This window comes from Erinaceus europaeus, chromosome 17, assembly GCF_950295315.1.
Source record: "Erinaceus europaeus chromosome 17, mEriEur2.1, whole genome shotgun sequence".
NCBI classification, from domain to species: domain Eukaryota; kingdom Metazoa; phylum Chordata; class Mammalia; order Eulipotyphla; family Erinaceidae; genus Erinaceus; species Erinaceus europaeus.
In genome coordinates, this window is record NC_080178.1 from 411,457 (window position 1) to 429,766 (window position 18,310).

General features: G+C 63.7%; 2 protein-coding genes and 1 non-coding gene across 4 annotated transcripts in view; 2 read left to right on the forward strand and 1 right to left on the reverse strand.

Moving 5' to 3' along the window:
* The window catches only part of RPLP2 (ribosomal protein lateral stalk subunit P2), a 56,602-nt gene extending 39,482 nt beyond the window's left edge, over positions 1-17,120 (forward strand). The window contains exons 1-5 of one of the 2 annotated variants that reach the window (XM_060175907.1): positions 16,058-16,094; positions 16,305-16,428; positions 16,536-16,584; positions 16,801-16,899; positions 16,995-17,120. In XM_060175907.1, coding sequence (XP_060031890.1) covers positions 16,306-16,428; positions 16,536-16,584; positions 16,801-16,899; positions 16,995-17,071 — 348 coding nt within the window. In that variant the 5' untranslated portion in view covers positions 16,058-16,094; position 16,305 and the 3' untranslated portion in view covers positions 17,072-17,120. Of the gene's footprint in view, positions 1-16,057; positions 16,095-16,304; positions 16,429-16,535; positions 16,585-16,800; positions 16,900-16,994 lie in introns of those variants that run through there. The other variant, XM_060175909.1, reaches the window with a different exon arrangement.
* Positions 875-8,839, reverse strand: PIDD1 (p53-induced death domain protein 1). The gene is made up of 14 exons (XM_060177346.1): positions 8,500-8,839; positions 7,919-8,332; positions 5,974-6,174; positions 5,275-5,480; positions 5,081-5,206; positions 3,808-3,987; positions 3,548-3,713; positions 3,346-3,481; positions 2,671-2,821; positions 2,444-2,567; positions 1,814-1,932; positions 1,589-1,702; positions 1,307-1,506; positions 875-1,186 (listed from the first exon to the last, which is right to left on the reverse strand). The coding sequence occupies exons 1-14, from the start codon at positions 8,837-8,839 to the stop codon at positions 943-945; spliced, it is 2,721 nt and encodes a 906-aa protein (XP_060033329.1). The 3' UTR covers positions 875-942.
* On the forward strand, positions 16,622-16,746 carry LOC132534208 (small nucleolar RNA SNORA52). The gene has a single exon (XR_009545881.1). It is a non-coding gene; the product is annotated as a small nucleolar RNA SNORA52 (small nucleolar RNA).
* Positions 17,121-18,310: the final 1,190 nt, after the last annotated feature.

An 18,310-nucleotide genomic window follows, 5' to 3' on the forward strand; every position in this document is an offset into this window, starting at 1 on the left:
AGCCCAGTGGCGGGCGGGGGCACCCCTCAGGCCCAGCCTGGACGAGTGGGGCGGCGTGGGGACACTCACCACTCTGCTTGTCGCCGAGGCCGCGGGTCTGAGCCTCGCTCCGCCCTCGGCCCAGATGCACGGCTCTGGCTCCCCCGCCTGGCTGCCACCGCCACTGCACGCCACATGGCCTGGCCTGGGGGTATTCCGGGGGTGCAGGGGGCCTGGGCTCCCACAGGGAACCCCCCCACGCCCACCTGCCATGCTGTATCTCCCCTTTACTCTGTGCCCACAGCTGGCTACTTCGTGTCCACACACTGCTGTGTGCTCTCGGCTGGCTACTTCGTGTCCACACACTGCTGTGTGCTCTCGGCTGGCTACTTCGTGTCCACACACTGCTGTGTGCTCTCGGCTGGCTACTTCGTGTCCACACACTGCTGTGTGCTCATGACTGGCTACTTTGTCTCCATCCACACTCTGCCCAGGGCTACTGTGTCCTCCAGGCTTCACTGTCCACAGGCTACTGTGTTCCTCGGTGGTCACTGTGTCCACCAGCTGCTGTGTCCTCTAGTGGTCACTGTGCCGATGGCTACTGTGTCCCCTGGCAGTTACTGTGTCCCCGGCTACTCTGTATCCCCTGGTGGTCACTCTGTGCCCATGAGCTAATCTATGTCCCCTGGTGGTCACTGGGTCCATGGCTATTGTGTCCCCGGCTACTCTGTGTCTCCTGGTGGTCACTGTGTCCATGGCTACTATGTCCCCGGAGGTCACTCTGTGCCCACCACCAGCAGGAGGCACCAAAGCATTGCTTCCCCTCCCAGGAGATGGGGCCTTGGTAGGTGGCCCGCCCCCCATCCCCTGACCCGACAAAGAAAGAGCCCAGACAGGAGGTGGCACAGTGCGTGTTTGGTGTCCGGGGGCCACCCCCAGGCCAGGTTGCCGTGGGCTTGTGGCTCAGGCCTGGGTGGGCTCCGGGGCGGGGGACACTGAGGGATCGGGCACCGCCAGCCCAGTACGTCGGATGCTGTCCTGGTACTTCTGACGGCCGAGCTCCAGCACGGCCCGCACTTCCTCAGCCACGTCCCGCCGGTCACTCTGCTCCAAGGCCTGGACCAGCAGCTCCACCGCCCCCGGTTGCCTGGCGTGTTGCTCGGCCCAGGAGAAGAGCATGTGACGGGCCTGGCCGGCCAGGTCGTCCCTGAGAGAGCAGAGGGCGGGCAGCTGGGTGCAGCCCCGGGGGTGCCCCTGCCCTGGCCCTGGGCTCCCCGGGGAGAAGGGAAGGTGGGCAGCTGGGTGCGTCTCCCAGATGGGCCCTCACCGGAAGTCGTGGCGGGTGGCCTGCACCTGCTGGTAGGGCAGCCCCAAGTTCAGGGCCAGAGCCGGCCAGTCGGTGCCCAGGCGCCCGGCCACGCCCAGGAGGTTGCTCTGTGTCAGGAAGCCCGTCTCCGCGTCCCCCAGCTGCAGGGGGGCCAGCGAGAGGTCGGCGCACCTGCCCGGGCTGCCGGGGCCCCGCAGTCTCTGTGGGAGGAGAGGGTGAGCCGGCCGAGCCCCCCCACTCTGCCCCCTCACAGCCCCCTGTGCCGTCTGCCTGCCCACCCACCGGCAACTTGATGGGCAGAGTGGCCATCCACTCGGCATCTGCTGCCTGCTTCTGCCGAGCGGCCGCGGCCTCCTCAGGCACCTCTGGGGGCACCGTGCCTCGGTAGAAAGATACCTGTGGAGAAGGGTCAGCTCAGCCCTGCCCGAGGGTCCCCACCCACCTGGCCGTGACTGCCTGCGCCCGCCGGTCCAGCCCCCGGCCCCCCACCCGGGTGTCCCCACCCACCTGGCCCCTGACCGCCTGTGCCCGCCGGTCCAGCACGGTGTTCACATAAACTTCCTTCATGTTCTTCAGATGTGAGTAGAAGACAAAGCAGACACGGCCGTCCACACAGTCGGGGCGTTCTGGAGGGTCAGCAGGAGGGGGACCAAGGGGTCAGAAGGGTGGGGGTCAGCAGCTAGGGGGTTATCAGGGTGGGGGTCAGCAGGTAGGAGGTCATCAGGGTGGGGGTCATCAGGGTGGGGTCAGCAGGGTGGGGGGGTCGCAGGGTGGGGTCATCAGGGTGGGGGTCAGCAGGTAGGAGGTCATCAGGGTGGGGTCAGCAGGGTGGGGGTCAGCAGGTAGGAGGTCATCAGGGTGGGGGTCAGAAGCTGGGGGGTCATCAGGGTGGGGGTCATCAGGGTGGGGTCAGCTGGGTGGGGTCAGCAGGGTGGGGTCAGCAGGGTGGGGGTCAGCAGGGTGGGGACAGCAGGTGGGGTCAGCAGGGTGGGGTCAGCAGGGTGGGGGACAGCAGGTGGGGTCAGCAGGGTGGGGTCAGCAGGGTGGGACAGCAGGTGGGGTCAGCAGGGTGGGGACAGAGGGTGGGGTCAGCAGGTGGGGACAGCAGGTGGGGACAGCAGCAGGCTCAGGAGTCACCAGCATCCACGGCGAGGCCTCGCTCGAAGGCAGCAAAGAAGCTTTCACCCTCAAACATATCCACCGTGTCTGACGGCTCGGGGCCCCGGTAGCGCTCTCGCAGTCTCTGCAGCGTGGTGTCCACCTGCGGGCAGCCGGCTCGGCCCCGCCCGTCCCGAACCCTGGGCCCGGCCCGCCCCATCTCCTGCCCTCCGACCCTCCCCACCAGCCTCGCCCCCGGCCCCCACCTTGCCTCGGGGCAGGCACTGAAGCAGAACCTGCTCCGGGTCCCGGCGTCGCTGCAGCGCAATGAGGTTGACACGGTGCAGCCGCAGACGCTCCCAGGCCCTGCGCACCAGGCCCTGCACACACGCCCGGGTGGAGTACCACAGCCAGTACCTGGGAGGACCAGAACCAGTACTGGGGTACCACAGCCAGGACTCGGGGGGATGGTGGGGACCATAGCCAGGACTTGGGAAGGTGCTGAGCAGAAGTGGGTGACCCGGGGCGCTGGGCAGGGAGTGAGGCGCTGACCAGGAGAAGTGGGTGACCCGGGGCGCTGGGCAGGGAGTGGGGCACTGACCAGGAGAAGTGGGTGACCCGGGGCGCTGGGCAGGGAGTGGGGCGCTGACCAGGAGAAGTGGGTGACGCGGGGCGCTGGGCAGGGAGTGGGGCGCTGACCAGGAGAAGTGGGTGACCCGGGGCGCTGGGCAGGGAATGGGGCGCTGACCAGAAGTGGGTGACCCGGGGCGCTGGGCAGGGAGTGGGGCGCTGACCAGGAGAAGTGGGTGACGCGGGGCGCTGGGCAGGGAGTGGGGCGCTGACCAGGAGAAGTGGGTGACGCGGGGCGCTGGGCAGGGAGTGGGGCGCTGACCAGGAGAAGTGGGTGACCCGGGGCGCTGGGCAGGGAGTGGGGCACTGACCAGGAGAAGTGGGTGACCCGGAAGCGTGCGTACAGGTGGCTGAGTTCCAGGGCCACCTGGGTGGTGACATCGTCCCAGGCAGCCGCCAGGGGCGCCCGGTGTAGCAGGTGCAGGTGGGTGCGGTCCAGGCCCAGGCCTGCGGGGCGAGGGGGTCAGTCTCGAGGCCCGGAGCCTCTGCCCCTGCCAGGGTCAGGGCCTTCACCTGAGACTCCGGGGGGGAGCGGCAGCTGCACGGTGACCGGCCGCAGGAACCCAGGGGCCACGGGACCCCCGCTCTGGGACAGGGCCAGCAGGGGGCTGGCGGCCGCCTCGGGTTCAGCCAACAGGGCGCGCAGGGCCTGCAGATCCTGGCCACTGAGGGGGACCACCTAGGACACGGGAGGGGGGTCAGCCAGCTCTACCTCAGGACCCCCACGGGGCTCCCCCCTCCTCAGGGTCCCCACAGGGCTCACCCGACCCCACCTGCATGCTCACTGGCCGAGGTTCCTCCGTTGCTCCGGGGGGAAAGGTGACCCTGACCCCGGGGAGCCCCGAGGAACAGAGTAGTGTCCCCTCTGGGGGCACCAGGCAGGTGTCAGACACCGGGCGCAAGATCACAAGGAAGCAGGAGAAGTGGGGCACCTGGCAGTGCGCCCAGAGCCGCTGTGGGGGGGGAGGCACAGACTGAGGGGGCAGGGGGCACAGACTGAGGGGGCACAGACTGAGGGGGCAGGGGGCAGAGACTGAGGGGGCAGGGGGCACAGACTGAGGGGGCAGGGGGCACAGACTGAGGGGGCAGGGGCACAGACTGAGGGGGCAGGGGGCACAGACTGAGGGGGCACAGACTGAGGGGGCAGGGGGCACAGACTGAGGGGGCAGGGGCACAGACTGAGGGGGCAGAGACTGAGGGGGCAGGGGCACAGAGGGGGCAGGGGGCACAGACTGAGGGGGCAGGGGCACAGACTGAGGGGGCAGGGGCACAGACTGAGGGGGCAGGGGCACAGACTGAGGGGGCACAGACTGAGGGGGCAGGGGGCACAGACTGAGGGGGCAGGGGGCACAGACTGAGGGGGCAGGGGGCACAGACTGAGGGGGCAGGGGGCACAGACTGAGGGGGCACAGACTGGGGGCAGGGGGCACAGACTGAGGGGGCAGGGGCACAGACTGAGGGGGCAGGGGCACAGACTGAGGGGGCAGGGGGCACAGACTGAGGGGGCAGGGGGCACAGACTGAGGGGGCAGGGGGCACAGACTGAGGGGGCAGGGGGCACAGACTGAGGGGGCACAGACTGAGGGGGCAGGGGGCACAGACTGAGGGGGCAGGGGCACAGACTGAGGGGGCAGGGGGCACAGACTGAGGGGGCAGGGGGCACAGACTGAGGGGGCACAGACTGAGGGGGCACAGACTGAGGGGGCACAGACTGAGGGGGCAGGGGCACAGACTGAGGGGGCAGGGGCACAGACTGAGGGGGCAGGGGCACAGACTGAGGGGGCAGGGGGCACAGACTGAGGGGGCAGGGGGCACAGACTGAGGGGGCAGGGGCACAGACTGAGGGGGCAGGGGGCACAGACTGAGGGGGCACAGACTGAGGGGGCAGGGGGCACAGACTGAGGGGGCACAGACTGAGGGGCCAGGCCGGGAACAGTGCTGGGTGGGAACTGGGGCAGGCCTAGGGGAGGGACTGTGGGGGCAGGCTGGGGGGAATTGGAGGGCAGGCTGGGGGCAGGGGCAGGCAAGGCCTGTGCAGCCAGCCCACCCTGGGTGTCTCCTCCTCCAGGCGGGTCTCCAGGTCTTTCCAGCTGCCCCGGCTCAGGGTGCGGATCACCACCTCCCGGCAGCGCCGTGTCCGTGGGGGCTGGAAGAGCAGCCAGAGGCCCACGTCCTGGGCCAGGTGTGAGCCCTGCCCGCCCCCAGATGCCCTGGCCACCCCCATCCCTCTGCTCCCACCACCTGCCTGCTGGAAAGCCACCCCATGGGGCCGCAGCTCCAGGATGCGGCTGAGCAGGGCGTCGTGGGGGCCCAGTGGTGCGAGGCGCGGCTCCGGCGGGCACAGGCGGCAGGCGATGGTGAGGGGGGCGGCGACAGCCCCCTCGGGGAAATGCAGGCGGGCGCCACCGGCCAGGGTGACCGTGCAGCCACGGGGGGTGACAGGGAAGCTGGGGAGGGAGGAGCAGGCCACGTTGAGGGTGGGGGTCCAGGAGGACCGAGGTGGCTGGTGGGGGCTGCCTGGCACACCTGTCCACGTCCGAGGTCAGGAAGAGCCGCGGCATCTCCAGAGCCAGAGTGGGGGGTGGCGCTGCAGGGGGACGGGCATCAGGACGGGGGACAGAAATCAGGACAGGGGTCAGGCATCAGGACAGGGGGACGGGCATCAGGACTGGGGGGGACAGGAGTCAGGACAAGATGAGGACAGAGATCAAGACAGAAGGACTGGTGACAGGATTGGGGGGACGGGCATCAGGACAGGAGGACAGAAATCAGGACAGGGGGATGAATGTCAGGACGGGGGGAACGGGCGTCAGGACAGGGGACAGAAATCAGGACAAGGGGATGAATGTCAGGACTGGGGGGACGGGCATCAGGACAGGGGACAGAAATCAGGGCGGGGGACCGGGACAGGGACATACACCAGGAGGGCCAGCCACCCACCTGACAGGGCCAGGGGGGGCTCGCCCAGGGGGTTCCCCTGAAGGCGCACAAAGGGGGCGTCCCGCAGCTCGGGGGGCAGCGTGCGCAGCTGGTTGTCCCTGAGGTCCAGGCGGGTGAGCAGCGGCAGGCGGGCCAGGCCGGCGGGCACCCAGGTCAGCAGGTTGCTGTGCAGGAGCAGCAGCTGCAGAGACTCCAGCTGCACTGAGGGGGCAGGGGTGAGGGGGCGGGACGATGACGGGTGCTGGGAGACGACTGGCTGCTGGCTAAAGACCCATGCAGGACCCTGGGGGTCACCACAGATGGGGGACGCCCAGGATCATGGGGGGGGACTGAGGACGCCCAGGATCATGGGGGGGGGACTGAGGACGCCCAGGGTCATGGGGGGGGACTGAGGACGCCCAGGGTCATGGGGGGGACTGAGGACGCCCAGGATCATGGGGGGGGACTGAGGACGCCCAGGGTCATGGGGGGGACTGAGGACGCCCAGGATCATGGGGGGGGGGACTGAGGACGCCCAGGATCATGGGGGGGGACTGAGGACGCCCAGGACCACGGGGGGGGACTGAGGACGCCCAGGGTCATGGGGGGGGGACTGAGGACGCCCAGGATCATGGGGGGGGGACTGAGGACGCCCAGGATCATGGGGGGGGACTGAGGACGCCCAGGATCATGGGGGGGACTGAGGACGCCCAGGATCATGGGGGGGACTGAGGACGCCCAGGATCATGGGGGGGACTGAGGACGCCCAGGATCATGGGGGGGACTGAGGACGCCCAGGATCATGGGGGGGACTGAGGATGCCCAGGATCATGGGGGGGACTGAGGATGCCCAGGATCATGGGGGGGACTGAGGACGCCCAGGATCATGGGGGGGACTGAGGATGCCCAGGATCATGGGGGGGGACTGAGGACGCCCAGGATCATGGGGGGGGGACTGAGGACGCCCAGGATCAAGGGGGGGGAATGAGGACGCCCAGGATCATGGGGGGGGACTGAGGACGCCCAGGATCATGGGGAGGACTGAGGACGCCCAGGATCATGGGGGGGACTGAGGACGCCCAGGACTATGGGGGGGACTGAGGACGCCCAGGATCATGGGGGGGACTGAGGACGCCCAGGGTCATGGGGGGGGACTGAGGACGCCCAGGATCATGGGGGGGAACTGAGGACGCCCAGGATCACATGGGGGGGGACTGAGGACGCCCAGGGTCATGGGGGGGACTGAGGACGCCCAGGATCATGGGGGGGAACTGAGGACGCCCAGGATCACATGGGGGGGGACTGAGGACGCCCAGGGTCATGGGGGGGACTGAGGACGCCCAGGGTCATGGGGGGGGACTGAGGACGCCCAGGACCATGGGGGAGAACTGAGGACGCCCAGGGTCATGGGGGGGACTGAGGACGCCCAGGATCACATGGGGGGGGACTGAGGACGCCCAGGGTCATGGGGGGGACTGAGGACGCCCAGGATCACATGGGGGGGGACTGAGGACGCCCAGGACCATGGGGGAGAACTGAGGACGCCCAGGGTCATGGGGGGGACTGAGGACGCCCAGGATCATGGGGGGGGGACTGAGGACGCCCAGGATCATGGGGGGGGACTGAGGACGCCCAGGATCATGGGGGGGACTGAGGACGCCCAGGATCATGGGGGGGACTGAGGACGCCCAGGACTATGGGGGGGACTGAGGATGCCCAGGATCATGGGGGGGACTGAGGACGCCCAGGGTCATGGGGGGGACTGAGGACGCCCAGGGTCATGGGGGGGGACTGAGGACGCCCAGGACCATGGGGGGGGACTGAGGACGCCCAGGGTCATGGGGGGGACTGAGGACGCCCAGGATCACATGGGGGTTGCTGCAGATGGAGGGCACCCACGAAGGGGGGTCGGGCTGACTCAAGTCACGAGGGGCAGTGTCCAGCAGTGGCCTTCAGGGGCTCTCACCCAGGGCATCCGGGAGGACCCGCAGCCGGTTGCCGGCTACGTTGAGCTCGGCCAGGCCGCCCAGGGCCCCGAGGTCGGGGGGCAGCGTGTCCAGCAGGTTGTGGCTGAGGTCGAGGCGCCGCAGGCCGGGCAGGGCGGCCAGGGCGGGGGGCAGCGCCCGCAGACGGTTGTGGCTGAGGGTGAGGAAGGTGAGCGCAGGCAGCGGGCCCAGGGTGAGGGGCAGCGCCCGCAGACGGTTGTGGGACAGCAGCAGGGCGGCCAGGCTGGGGGGCAGCCCCCCACAGGCAGGCAGGCGGCTCAGGAGGTTGAAGCTCAGGTCCAGGTGGGCCAGCTGGGCCAGGCCATCCAGGCCGGCGGGCAGCGAGCTCAGGTGACCGGGCAGGCAGGCGCCCCCTGCGTCCCGGTGCTGCCCCCCTGCAGGTGGACACTGGCCTCAGGGCCCCTCTCCCCTCCTCAGGTCCTGGTGCCGCCCCCCTGCAGGTGGACGCTGGACATGGGGCCCCTCTCCCCTCCTCACGTCCTGGTGCCGCCCCCCTGCAGGTGGACGCTGCCCTCAGGCCCCACCCCACGGCCAGGCTCACCTCTGAGCACCAGCGAGCGCAGGTGTGGCAGGCTCCGGGGCAGGATGGCCAGGGCGGTCGCCAGCAGCCGCGGGTCCTCGTGGGCACTAAGCCGCAGGAAGCGCACGTCCAACCGCGGCCGCCCAGCACACAGGCGCAGCAGACGGGCACAGCCGTCGGGCAGCACGTCCAGGCTCAGGCGCTGGCCGGCCGGCTCAGGGGGCACCCCATCCTCAGGACTGTCCACGGCTCTGTCCTCAGCACCGTCCTCCGCCGGCTCCGGTCCCTCATCCTCCGCGGGCTCTGCCTGTCCCCCTCCCGCGCAGCCATCGCCCGCCGGCTGTCCCCCGGGGCTGGGCATGTCCTGGCTGGCGGCGGAGCTGGCCTGCCCGGGCAAGAAGGGTGTGGGGGGGCTCTCCTCCACTCGGGCCGGCGGCCAGCAGGTGGCGTCCACGACCAGGCCACAGTGTGCAGCGGGCCGCAGCCGGGTTAAATGGGGCCCTTGGCAGCCCCCCCTGAGCAGCCCCCCCCCCCGAGCAGCCCCCCCCGGGCAGCCCCCTGAGCAGCCCCCCCCCGAGCAGCCCCCCCCCCGAGCAGCCCCCCGAGCAGCCCCCCCGGGCAGCCCCCCGAGCAGCCCCCCCGGGCAGCCCCCCCGAGCAGCCCCCCCTGAGCAGCCCCCCTGGCAGCCCCCCCTGAGCAGCCCCCCCCCGAGCAGCCCCCCCTGAGCAGCCCCCCTGGCAGCCCCCCTGAGCAGCACCCCTGGCAGCCCCCCCCTGAGCAGCCCCCCCCTGAGCAGCCCCCCCCCCCGAGCAGCCCCCCCGCAGACTCCCACCCGCGGTCCCGGGGTTCAGCCGCGGGCGATCAGCTCGGACAGCACGTGCCTGGGCGCGGGCACTGCGAGGAGGGTCACCGCAGGTCACGAGGGACCGGGGCGCCGTCCCCTCGCACCCGGGGTCACGCCGGGCTCGCCTGCCTGCGCCCCAGCCCGCGGGCTCCCGCTTCCCGCCGCCCGCCCCGCCCCGCCCCGCTTCCCGCCCCGCTTCCCGCCCCGCTTCCCGCCCCGCCGCCTGTCCGCCTGTCAGCCTGTCGGCTCGGCCCGCCCACGGCCTGGGGCGGCGGGAGGGCGGCGCGGGGACCGCAGGGAGAGGCGGGCGGAGCGGTCGTGCGCTCGGCTCGGCTCGGCTCGGCTCGGCTCGGCTCGGCTCGGCTCGGCTCGGCTCGGCTCGGCTCGGCTCGGCTCGGCTCGGCTCGGCTCGGCTCGCCTGGCTCCCCACCTGCAGGGGAGTCGCTTCACAGGCGGTGAAGCAGGTCTGCAGGTGTCTGTCTTTCTCTCCTCCTCTCTGTCTTCCCCTCCTCTCTCCATTTCTCTCTGTCCTATCTAACAATGATGACATCAAGAACAACAACAATAATAATAACAATAATAAAACAACAAGGACAACAGAAGGGAAAATAAGTAGATAAATATTAAAAAAATAGAAATAACAGAAGTGAAAAGTCAGGAACCCAGCACATCCATCCAAAAAGACCTGTGTACACATATGTTCATAGCAGCCAAGCCCAGGTGTCCAACAACAGATGAGTGGCTGAGCAGGTTGTGGTCTAGATACACAATGGAATACTACTCAGCTGTAAAAAATGGTGACTTCACCGTTTTCAGCCCATCTTGGATGGACCTTGAAAAATTCATGTTGAGTGAAATCAGGCAGAAACAGAAGGATGAATATGGAATGAGCTCACTCTCAGGCCGAAGTTGAAAAACAAGACCAGAAAAGAAAACACAAGTCGAACCTGAACTGGAATTGGCGTATTGCACCAAAGTAAAAGACTCTGGGTGGGTGGGGAGAATACAGGTCCAAGAAGGATTCAGAGGACCCAGTGGGGGTTGTATTGTTATATGGGAAACTGGGGAATGTTATGCATGTACAAACTATTGTATTTACTGTTGAATGTAATTTTACATTCAATAATATATATTTTACATTCAATATTTTTACTGAATAAATATTTGACATTCAATATTGAAATTGAAAATATTTTACATTCAATAATGAAAAGTCAGTTACGCAGCCATGAAGTTCTGAATGTGCGAGGCCCCGGGGCCACGAGAGAGAGAGAGAGAGAGAGAGAGAGAGAGAGAGGGAGTCTAAGTGAATCAGTAAGTTGAGTTGAGCCTGGGAGGCGGCCAGTGGGTAAAGTACCCGCGTGTGAGGTCCTGAGCGCGAGCCCCAACACCCATGTGCCGGAGTGGCGCTCCGTCCTCCTGCCCCTCACACTGACCCGTGAGTAAGCCGTGAGGCTAGAGAAGTGGTTCAGTGCGGGGGCTCCCATGTCTGAGGCTGCGGGTTCAATACCCAGCACCGTGTGGACCCGAGCGCCCGGCTCCCTCTCCCTCCCTCTCATGTGAAGCTCTCTCTGCAACGTAATCAATACAGTAAATCATGAAAATAAACAAGTCTGGGGCCGGGTGGTGGCGCACCTGGTTGAGACACGTCACAGCGCACAAGGACCCGGGTTCAAGCCCCCGGTCCCCACCTGCAGGGGGAAGCTTCACGAGTGGTGACGCAGGGCTGCAGGTGTCTCTCTGCCTCTCTCCCTCTCCATCGCCTCCTCCCCTCTTGACTTCTGACTGTCTCTATCCAATAAATAAAGTTAATAAAACACAAAATGAAGAAGTGAATGCAGTTGCAGGGGCCTTGTTCCTGTGTGGCTTCCACTCCAGTCCGCCAGCTGCTCTTCCAGGGGCTGGGGGGTGGGTCACAGACTCCTGCCCTGTGGCCAGCAGAGCAGCTCAGCTGGAGGTGTGGGCCTCCCACCCGCGGCTCCCGGTCTGAGCCCTGGCACCACACATGCCAGCATGCAGCTCTGCCTCCTGTCCTCTCTGTCCAAGACTCTGTCTAACATGAAGTAAAGAAAAATAAAATCCACAGTCAACAATGTTTACACCCCTTTCCCATATTGGGGAGCTGCTCGCTTCCCTGATGCAGTTTTCTGGTCCTTTTCCAGCCATGACATCATCTCCCCAGACAATAACTTGGATCCACCTGCATATCAGATTTCAGGCTCAGTGGAAAAAAACAAAAAACAAAAAACCTAGTATAGCCACAGGCCCTTTGAAATATAACTAAAATACGTCTACTAGCTATCTACAAAACGGGAACCCCCCAACTCTTCATCTGCACTATCCCAGCCTTTAGGTCCATGATTGTTCAACAATTTGTTTGGCTTTGTATGTTAACTGTCTTTTCAGTCACCAGGTTCCAGATGCCACCAGGATGCTGGCCAGACTTCCCTGGATTGAAGACCCCACCAATGTGTCCTGGAGCTCTGCTTCCCCAGAGACCCACCCTACTAGGGAAAGAGAGAGACAGACTGGGAGTATGGACCGACCAGTCAACGCCCATGTTCAGCGGGGAAGCAATGACAGAAGCCAGACCTTCTGCCTTCTGCATCCCACAATGACCCTGGGTCCATACTCCCAGAGGGATGGAGAATGGGAAAGCTCTCGGGGGAGGGGGTGGGATATGGAGATTGGGTGGTGGGAATTGTGTGGAGTTGTACCCCTCCTACCCTATGGTTTTGTTAATGTTTCCTTTTTATAAATAAAAAAAAAATTCTAAAAAATTGAAAAAAGAATCTAATAACATAAAGATAAACCTAATAACATCTGAGGGGCACAGTAGGTGGTGCAGTGCTGAAGGACTGGATTTCCAAGCAGAGGTTGCGAGTCCCACCCCGGCATCCAATGTGCCACAGTGAGGTTCTGCTTGTCTCTGCTCGCTCATTAGCCAATCTTTAAAAAATTTTTTTTTTTACTCTTTATTTATTAGATAGAGACAGCCAGAAATGGAGAGGGAGGGGGGTGATAGATGGGGGAGAGACAGAGCCTGCAGCCCTGCTTCACCACTTGTGAAGCTCTCCCCCTGCAGGTGGGGAGCCGGGGGCTGGAACCTGGGTCCTTGCGCAATGTAACATGTGCACGCAACCAGGTGCACCACCCCCTGGCCCCACTCATTAGCCAATCTTTCCAAACAAGTGAATCGTAACACTAGTATTTTTAAAATTAATTTATTTTTTAACCAGAGCACTGTTCAGCTCTGGCTTATGGTGGTGCAGGGAATTGAACCTGGGACTTTGGAACCTCAGGCCTGAGTCAGTTTGCATAACCACTATGCTGTCTACCCTCCACCCAACACTAGTACTAAAAAGAAAGAAAAGGGGAGGCAAGGGAGACAGCATAACGGTGATGCAGACAGACTCTCATGTCTGAGGCTCCAAAGTCCCAGGTTCAATCCCCCGCACCACCATAAGGCAGAGCTGAGCAGTGCTCTGGTGTTTCTCTGTGTGTGTGTCTCTCTCTCTCTCAAAAAAAATAATAATAAGCCCCCGGCTCCCCACCTGCAGGGGAGTCGCTTCACAGGCGGTGAAGCAGGTCTGCAGGTGTCTGTCTTTCTCTCCCCAGCTCTGTCTAATCTTCCTCTCTCCATTTCTCTCTGTCCTACCCAACAACAATGACATCAATAACAATAATAACTACAACAGTAAAAAAAAAAAAAAAAAAGGGCAACAAAAGGGAAAATAATAATAATAAAAAAGGTTGGGGTAGACAGCATAATGGTTATGCAAGAGACTCTCATGCCTGAGGCTCCAAAGTCCCAGGTTCAATCCCCAGCTCCACCATAAGCCAGAGCTGAGCACAGCTCTGAAAAAAAGAAAGAAAGAAAGAAAGAAAGAAACGGGTGAGCTGGGGCTCTGCCGTGGAAAGGAGTGTGTTGGGGTCCGGATACAGGACACCCCAGGGCCTAGTTCAGGCCTCCCACTGCCCCCGCAGGGCAAGCTTTGCAGATGGCGAAGCAGGGCTGCAGGCGTCTCTCCACATCCCTCTCTCTCCCTCCTGTCAATTTCTCTGTCTCAGTCAAATAAGAGGGAAAAGACAGAAAGCAAACAAACGATGCCGGCAGCAGTGGATTCCCTGCTCAAACACTTGGCCCCACTGATAGTCCTGGAGGCAAAATTTAAAAAGAAAAAATAATAACAGGAAAGAGAAACAAAAAACAAAAAAGAAAGAAAGAAAAGGGGGAGTCGGGCGGTAGCAGTGCCGGCTCAGCGCACGTGGCGCCAACCGCAGGGACCGGCGTCAGGATCCCGGTTCGAGCCCCCGGCTCCCCACCTGCAGGGAGACACTTCACATAACAACATCAATAACAACAACAATAACTACAGGGAGTCGGGCGGCGGCGCAGCGGGTTAAGCGCAGGTGGCGCAGAGCACAAGGACCGGCGCCAGGATCCCGGTTCGAGCTCCCAGCTCCCCACCTGCAGGGGAGTCGCTTCACAGGCGGTGAAGCAGGTCTGCAGGTGTCTGTCTTTCTCTCCTCCTCTCTGCCTACCCCTCCTCTCTCCATTTCTCTCTGTCCTAGCCAACAACAATGACAACAATAATAGAAAACAACAAGGGCAACAAAAGGGAAAATAAATAAATACATTAAAAAAAAAAAAGGAGGAGGGAGTTGGGCTGTAGCTCAGCAGGTTAAGCGCAGGTGGCACAAAGGACCAGCGTAAGGATCCCGGTTCGAGCCCCTGGCTCCCCACCTGCAGGGGAACAATGACAAAATTAATAACAACAATAATAATAACTACAACAATAAAAAAAACCAGGGCAACAAAAGGGAAAATAAATAATTTAAAAAAGAAAGAAAGAAAAGGAAGGTGGGGTAGACAGCATAATGGTCCTGCAAAAAGACTCTCCTGCCGGAGGCTCCCAAGTCCCAGGCTCAGTCCCCAGCAGCACCATCAGCCAGAGCCGAGGAGGCTCTGGGAAAAAGATGTGTGTGCACCTGTGTTCTTGGCAGCACAATGTGTAACAGCCAAAACCTGGGAGCAGCCCAGGTGTCCAACCACAGGTGAGTGGCTGAGCAGGTTGTGGTCTAGATACACAATGGAATACTACGCAGCTGTGAAAAATGGTGACTTCACCGTTTTTAGCCGATCTTGGATGCACCTTGAAAAAATCATGTTGAGTGAAATAAGTCAGAAACAGGAGGATGAATACGGGATGATCTCACTCTCAGGCCGAAGTTGAAAAACAAGATAAGAAACGAAAACACAAGTCGAACCTGAAATGGAATTGGCGTATTGCACCCAAGTAAAAGACTCTGGGGTGGGTGGGTGGGTGGGGAGAATACAGGTCCATGAAGGACGATAAATGACATAGTGGGGGCTGTACTGTTAAATGGGAAACTGGGGAATGTTCTGCATGTACAAACTATTGGATTTACTGTTGAATGTAAAACATTAATTCCCCAATAAAGAAATTTAAAAATTAAAAAATTTAAAAAGAGAGAGAGACAGACAGACCGACCTGGGGGCCTGGTGTCGGCGCACCTGGTCGTACGCACGTCACAATGCCCAAGGACCCCGGTTCAAAACAAAAACAGAAAATTCAAGCAAAGGGAAAAAAGAAAAAGGAAGAAAAAGCTACGCTCTGGGTTTAGGGTTCGGGTTCGAGTCGCTTTCTCCTTTTCCTTCTCGGTGCTTTGTTAGTGCGCGAGAGGCCGCGCTCTTCGCAGCAGCAGGCCGGCAGCCGCGGCTGTCTGTCTGTCTGTCTGTCTCTGTCTGTCTGTCTGTCTCTGTCTGTCTGTCTGTCTGTCTCTGTCTGTCTGTCTCTGTCTGTCTGTCTGTCTCTGTCTGTCTGTCTCTGGCTGTCTGTCTGTCTCTGGCTGTCTGTCTGTCTCTGGCTGTCTGTCTGTCTGTGTCTGTCTGTCTGTGTCTGTCTGTCTGTCTGTCTGTCTCTGGCTGTCTGTCTGTCTGTCTGTGTCTGTCTGTCTCTGGCTGTCTGTCTGTGTCTGGCTGTCTGTCTGTCTGTCTCTGACTGTCTGTCTGTGTCTGTCTGTGTCTGTCTGTCTGTGTCTGTCTGTCTGTCTGTGTCTGGCTGTCTGTCTGTCTCTGGCTGTCTGTCTGTCCGTCTCCCAGCTTCCTCAGCCACCACTCAGACCTCACGCCCGAGGGAGGCTCCCCAGGCCCCGGTCGCACCCAGCACCAGGACGCCCTGGGGCCGAGGGAAGGAGCGCGCGCGGTGCCGCCCACGGCCGGACTCCGGCTCCTCCCCCCCCCCCCCCGGCGCCGCCGCGTCCCCGCCAGCCGGGCCCACGTGCCGCCCTAGGCCGGCGGGCGCTTCCGGTCGCGCTGCACCCTGGGATTTGTAGTTCCCGGCCGCCCGCGGGAGGAGGCGCCTTGTGGGCGAGGTGCATCTTGGGAGCCGTAGGCGCCGCACGCTCCGTAGGAAGGTCCGCGGGGAAGAAGCCCTCCGACGGGGCCCGCGCCTCCCTCTGTCCCCCTCCCGGGGCCGCCGAGGACCTAGGGGGCCGCTCGTCTCAGGCGGCCGCCGGAAGCCGCTCGCGGAGCCGCAGGGGGGGCCGCCCCGGCGTCCGCCGAGGCCGGGCTTTGACGTCACTCGCGGGCGCCGGATGGGGCGCGGCGCGCGGCGCGGGGGCTTCTGGGTCGCGGATTATCCCCGCCTACCGCGCCGGCGCCTTCCTTTCCGTCGCTGACGCCGCCGAGGTCGCACGCGCCTTCTGCCGCCGCCGCCGCCGCCGCCGCCGCCGCCGCCGCCGCCGAGTGAGTGTGGCCGGCCGGGCGTGCGGGGCTCGGGGGACGTGGGCCGGGGGGCGCCGCGGGAGGACTTGGGGGGTCGGGGGCGACGGGGAGCGGGGCCGGGGCCCCGGGGGCGCGTCGCGGGGCGCGGGGGACGCGGCCTGGCGGTGCCCGGGGCCGTGTCCGGTGTCGGGGCTCCGCTCCCGCGCCGCTCAGCCCGCCCCGCGCCCCCAGGATGCGCTACGTCGCCTCCTACCTGCTGGCCGCCCTGGGGGGCAACGCGTCGCCCAGCGCCAAGGACATCAGGAAGATCCTGGACAGCGTGGGCATCGAGGCCGACGACGAGCGGCTCAACAAGGTGGCGGGGGGCTCCGGGCGGGGGGCTGCGGGCGGCGGCTCCGGGCCCCACGTGGGCGGCGGCGGCAGCGGCGACACGTGCCCGGCTCACGCCCGCCGCCCCCGCAGGTCATCAGCGAGCTGAACGGGAAGAACATCGAGGACGTGATCGCCCAGGGTGAGGCCCGGCGGGCGCTCGGGGCGGGCGCGGGCGCGGGTCCATCCTAATCCCTGCCGGCCGGCCGTGGCCTCCGGGGTTCGCTTGTGGACCAGAGCAGCCTGGAAGCCGCCCCCACCGGCGGGGGCCCCCGGCCCTCTGCACGGGCGCCTCCAGACACCCCCGGGCCCCGCCCCGCTCACCGTCCCCGCTCACCGTCCCCGCCGGCCGCCGCAGGTATCGGCAAGCTGGCCAGTGTCCCCGCCGGGGCCGCCGTGGCCGTGTCCGCCGCCCCGGGATCCGCAGCTCCCGCCGCCGGCGCCGCCCCTGCCGCAGGCAAGTGGGGTTCGGGCTGGGTGGGGGGTGGGCGGGGGGGTCCCCGACGGTCCCTGGGGCCTCTCTGAGCCCCGCTGCCTTTGTCGCGCTCGCAGCCGAGGAGAAGAAGGACGAGAAGAAGGACGAGTCGGAGGAGTCGGATGACGACATGGGATTCGGCCTGTTCGACTAGAGCCCCCCGCCCCCGCCCCCTCCTCCGCCAATAAACGCCCTTTTCCTGACGCGCCGGCTGTGCTGTGGCGGGGACTGGTCCACCCTCACGCCGGGCCGGGGAAGCGTTCACCGGGCAGGTCAGCCCTGGAATGTAGGCTGGGGGCCGTGCCCAGCGATGCTGCCAGCTGGCGGTGGGCATGTCCCTCCCTGTGTAAGGGCTGGGGGCAGGCTGTGCTGAGAACAAGTTGTCTCCCCAGGGGAGCAGCCCAGAAATGGGGTCTGGGGGGGGGGGGGGCTCTGGGAGAGACTGAGCCACTGGAGAAGCTGCCAGGGGAACAGACACGGGACCCCATAGAAACCCTGTGTAGACAAGAAAGCAGGAGTCCTGTCTTTAACCTTTTCTTGTTTCATATTTTACTTCTTAGTGAGAAAGGGGAGAGAGAACTAGACTTCACTCTGGTACAGGTGCTGTTGGGGATTGAACTCACTACCTCATGCTTGAGAGGCCAGTGTCTTGTCCACTGTGCCATCTCCTGGACCACCAGGAGTCCTATCAGTCCTTTTTATATATATATATTTTCCCTTTTGTTGCCCTTGTTTTTTTATTGTAGTTATTGTTGGTGGTATTGATGTCATCGTTGTTAAGATAGGGCAGAGAGAAATGCAGAAGACGGGGAGAGAAAGACAGACACCCGCAGACCTGCTTCACCGCCTGTGAAGCGACTCCCCTGCAGGTGGGGAGCCGGGGACTCAGACCGGGATCCTTAGGCCGGTCCCTGCGCTTTGCGCCACGTGCGCTTACTGCGCTGTGCTACCGCCCGACTCCCTCACTTTTTCTTAAATGTTACGAATGAGAAAGTAGATAAAGAGGGGAACGTAGAGGAGATCAGAACGCTGCTCAGTTTTGGTTTATGGTGGTGCTGGGGCCTGAAAGCTCTGTGTAACCATTGTGCTACCCCACCAGCCCTGCCGCGTCTTTCACTAAGTTAAAGGGCCCCACCTCCCTCGCAGGGTTCTGGGAAGGGCTGCTGTGTTCCTGGCTGCAGGTCGGTCCCAGGGGTCTGCGAGTGTGTGTACCAAAACAGCTCCACTGTGTGGAAACGGGGCCAGAGGTCTCTCTGCTGGGCACTGCACACCAAGGACACAGCCGCAGAAGCAGGGCTTGGTTCCGAGAATCCCAGATCTAGCGGGACATGTGTTTGTCCCCTGGGCCTGTCCTCCAGTTGGGGTCACTGAGGCCCTGGACTTCCCACCCGCC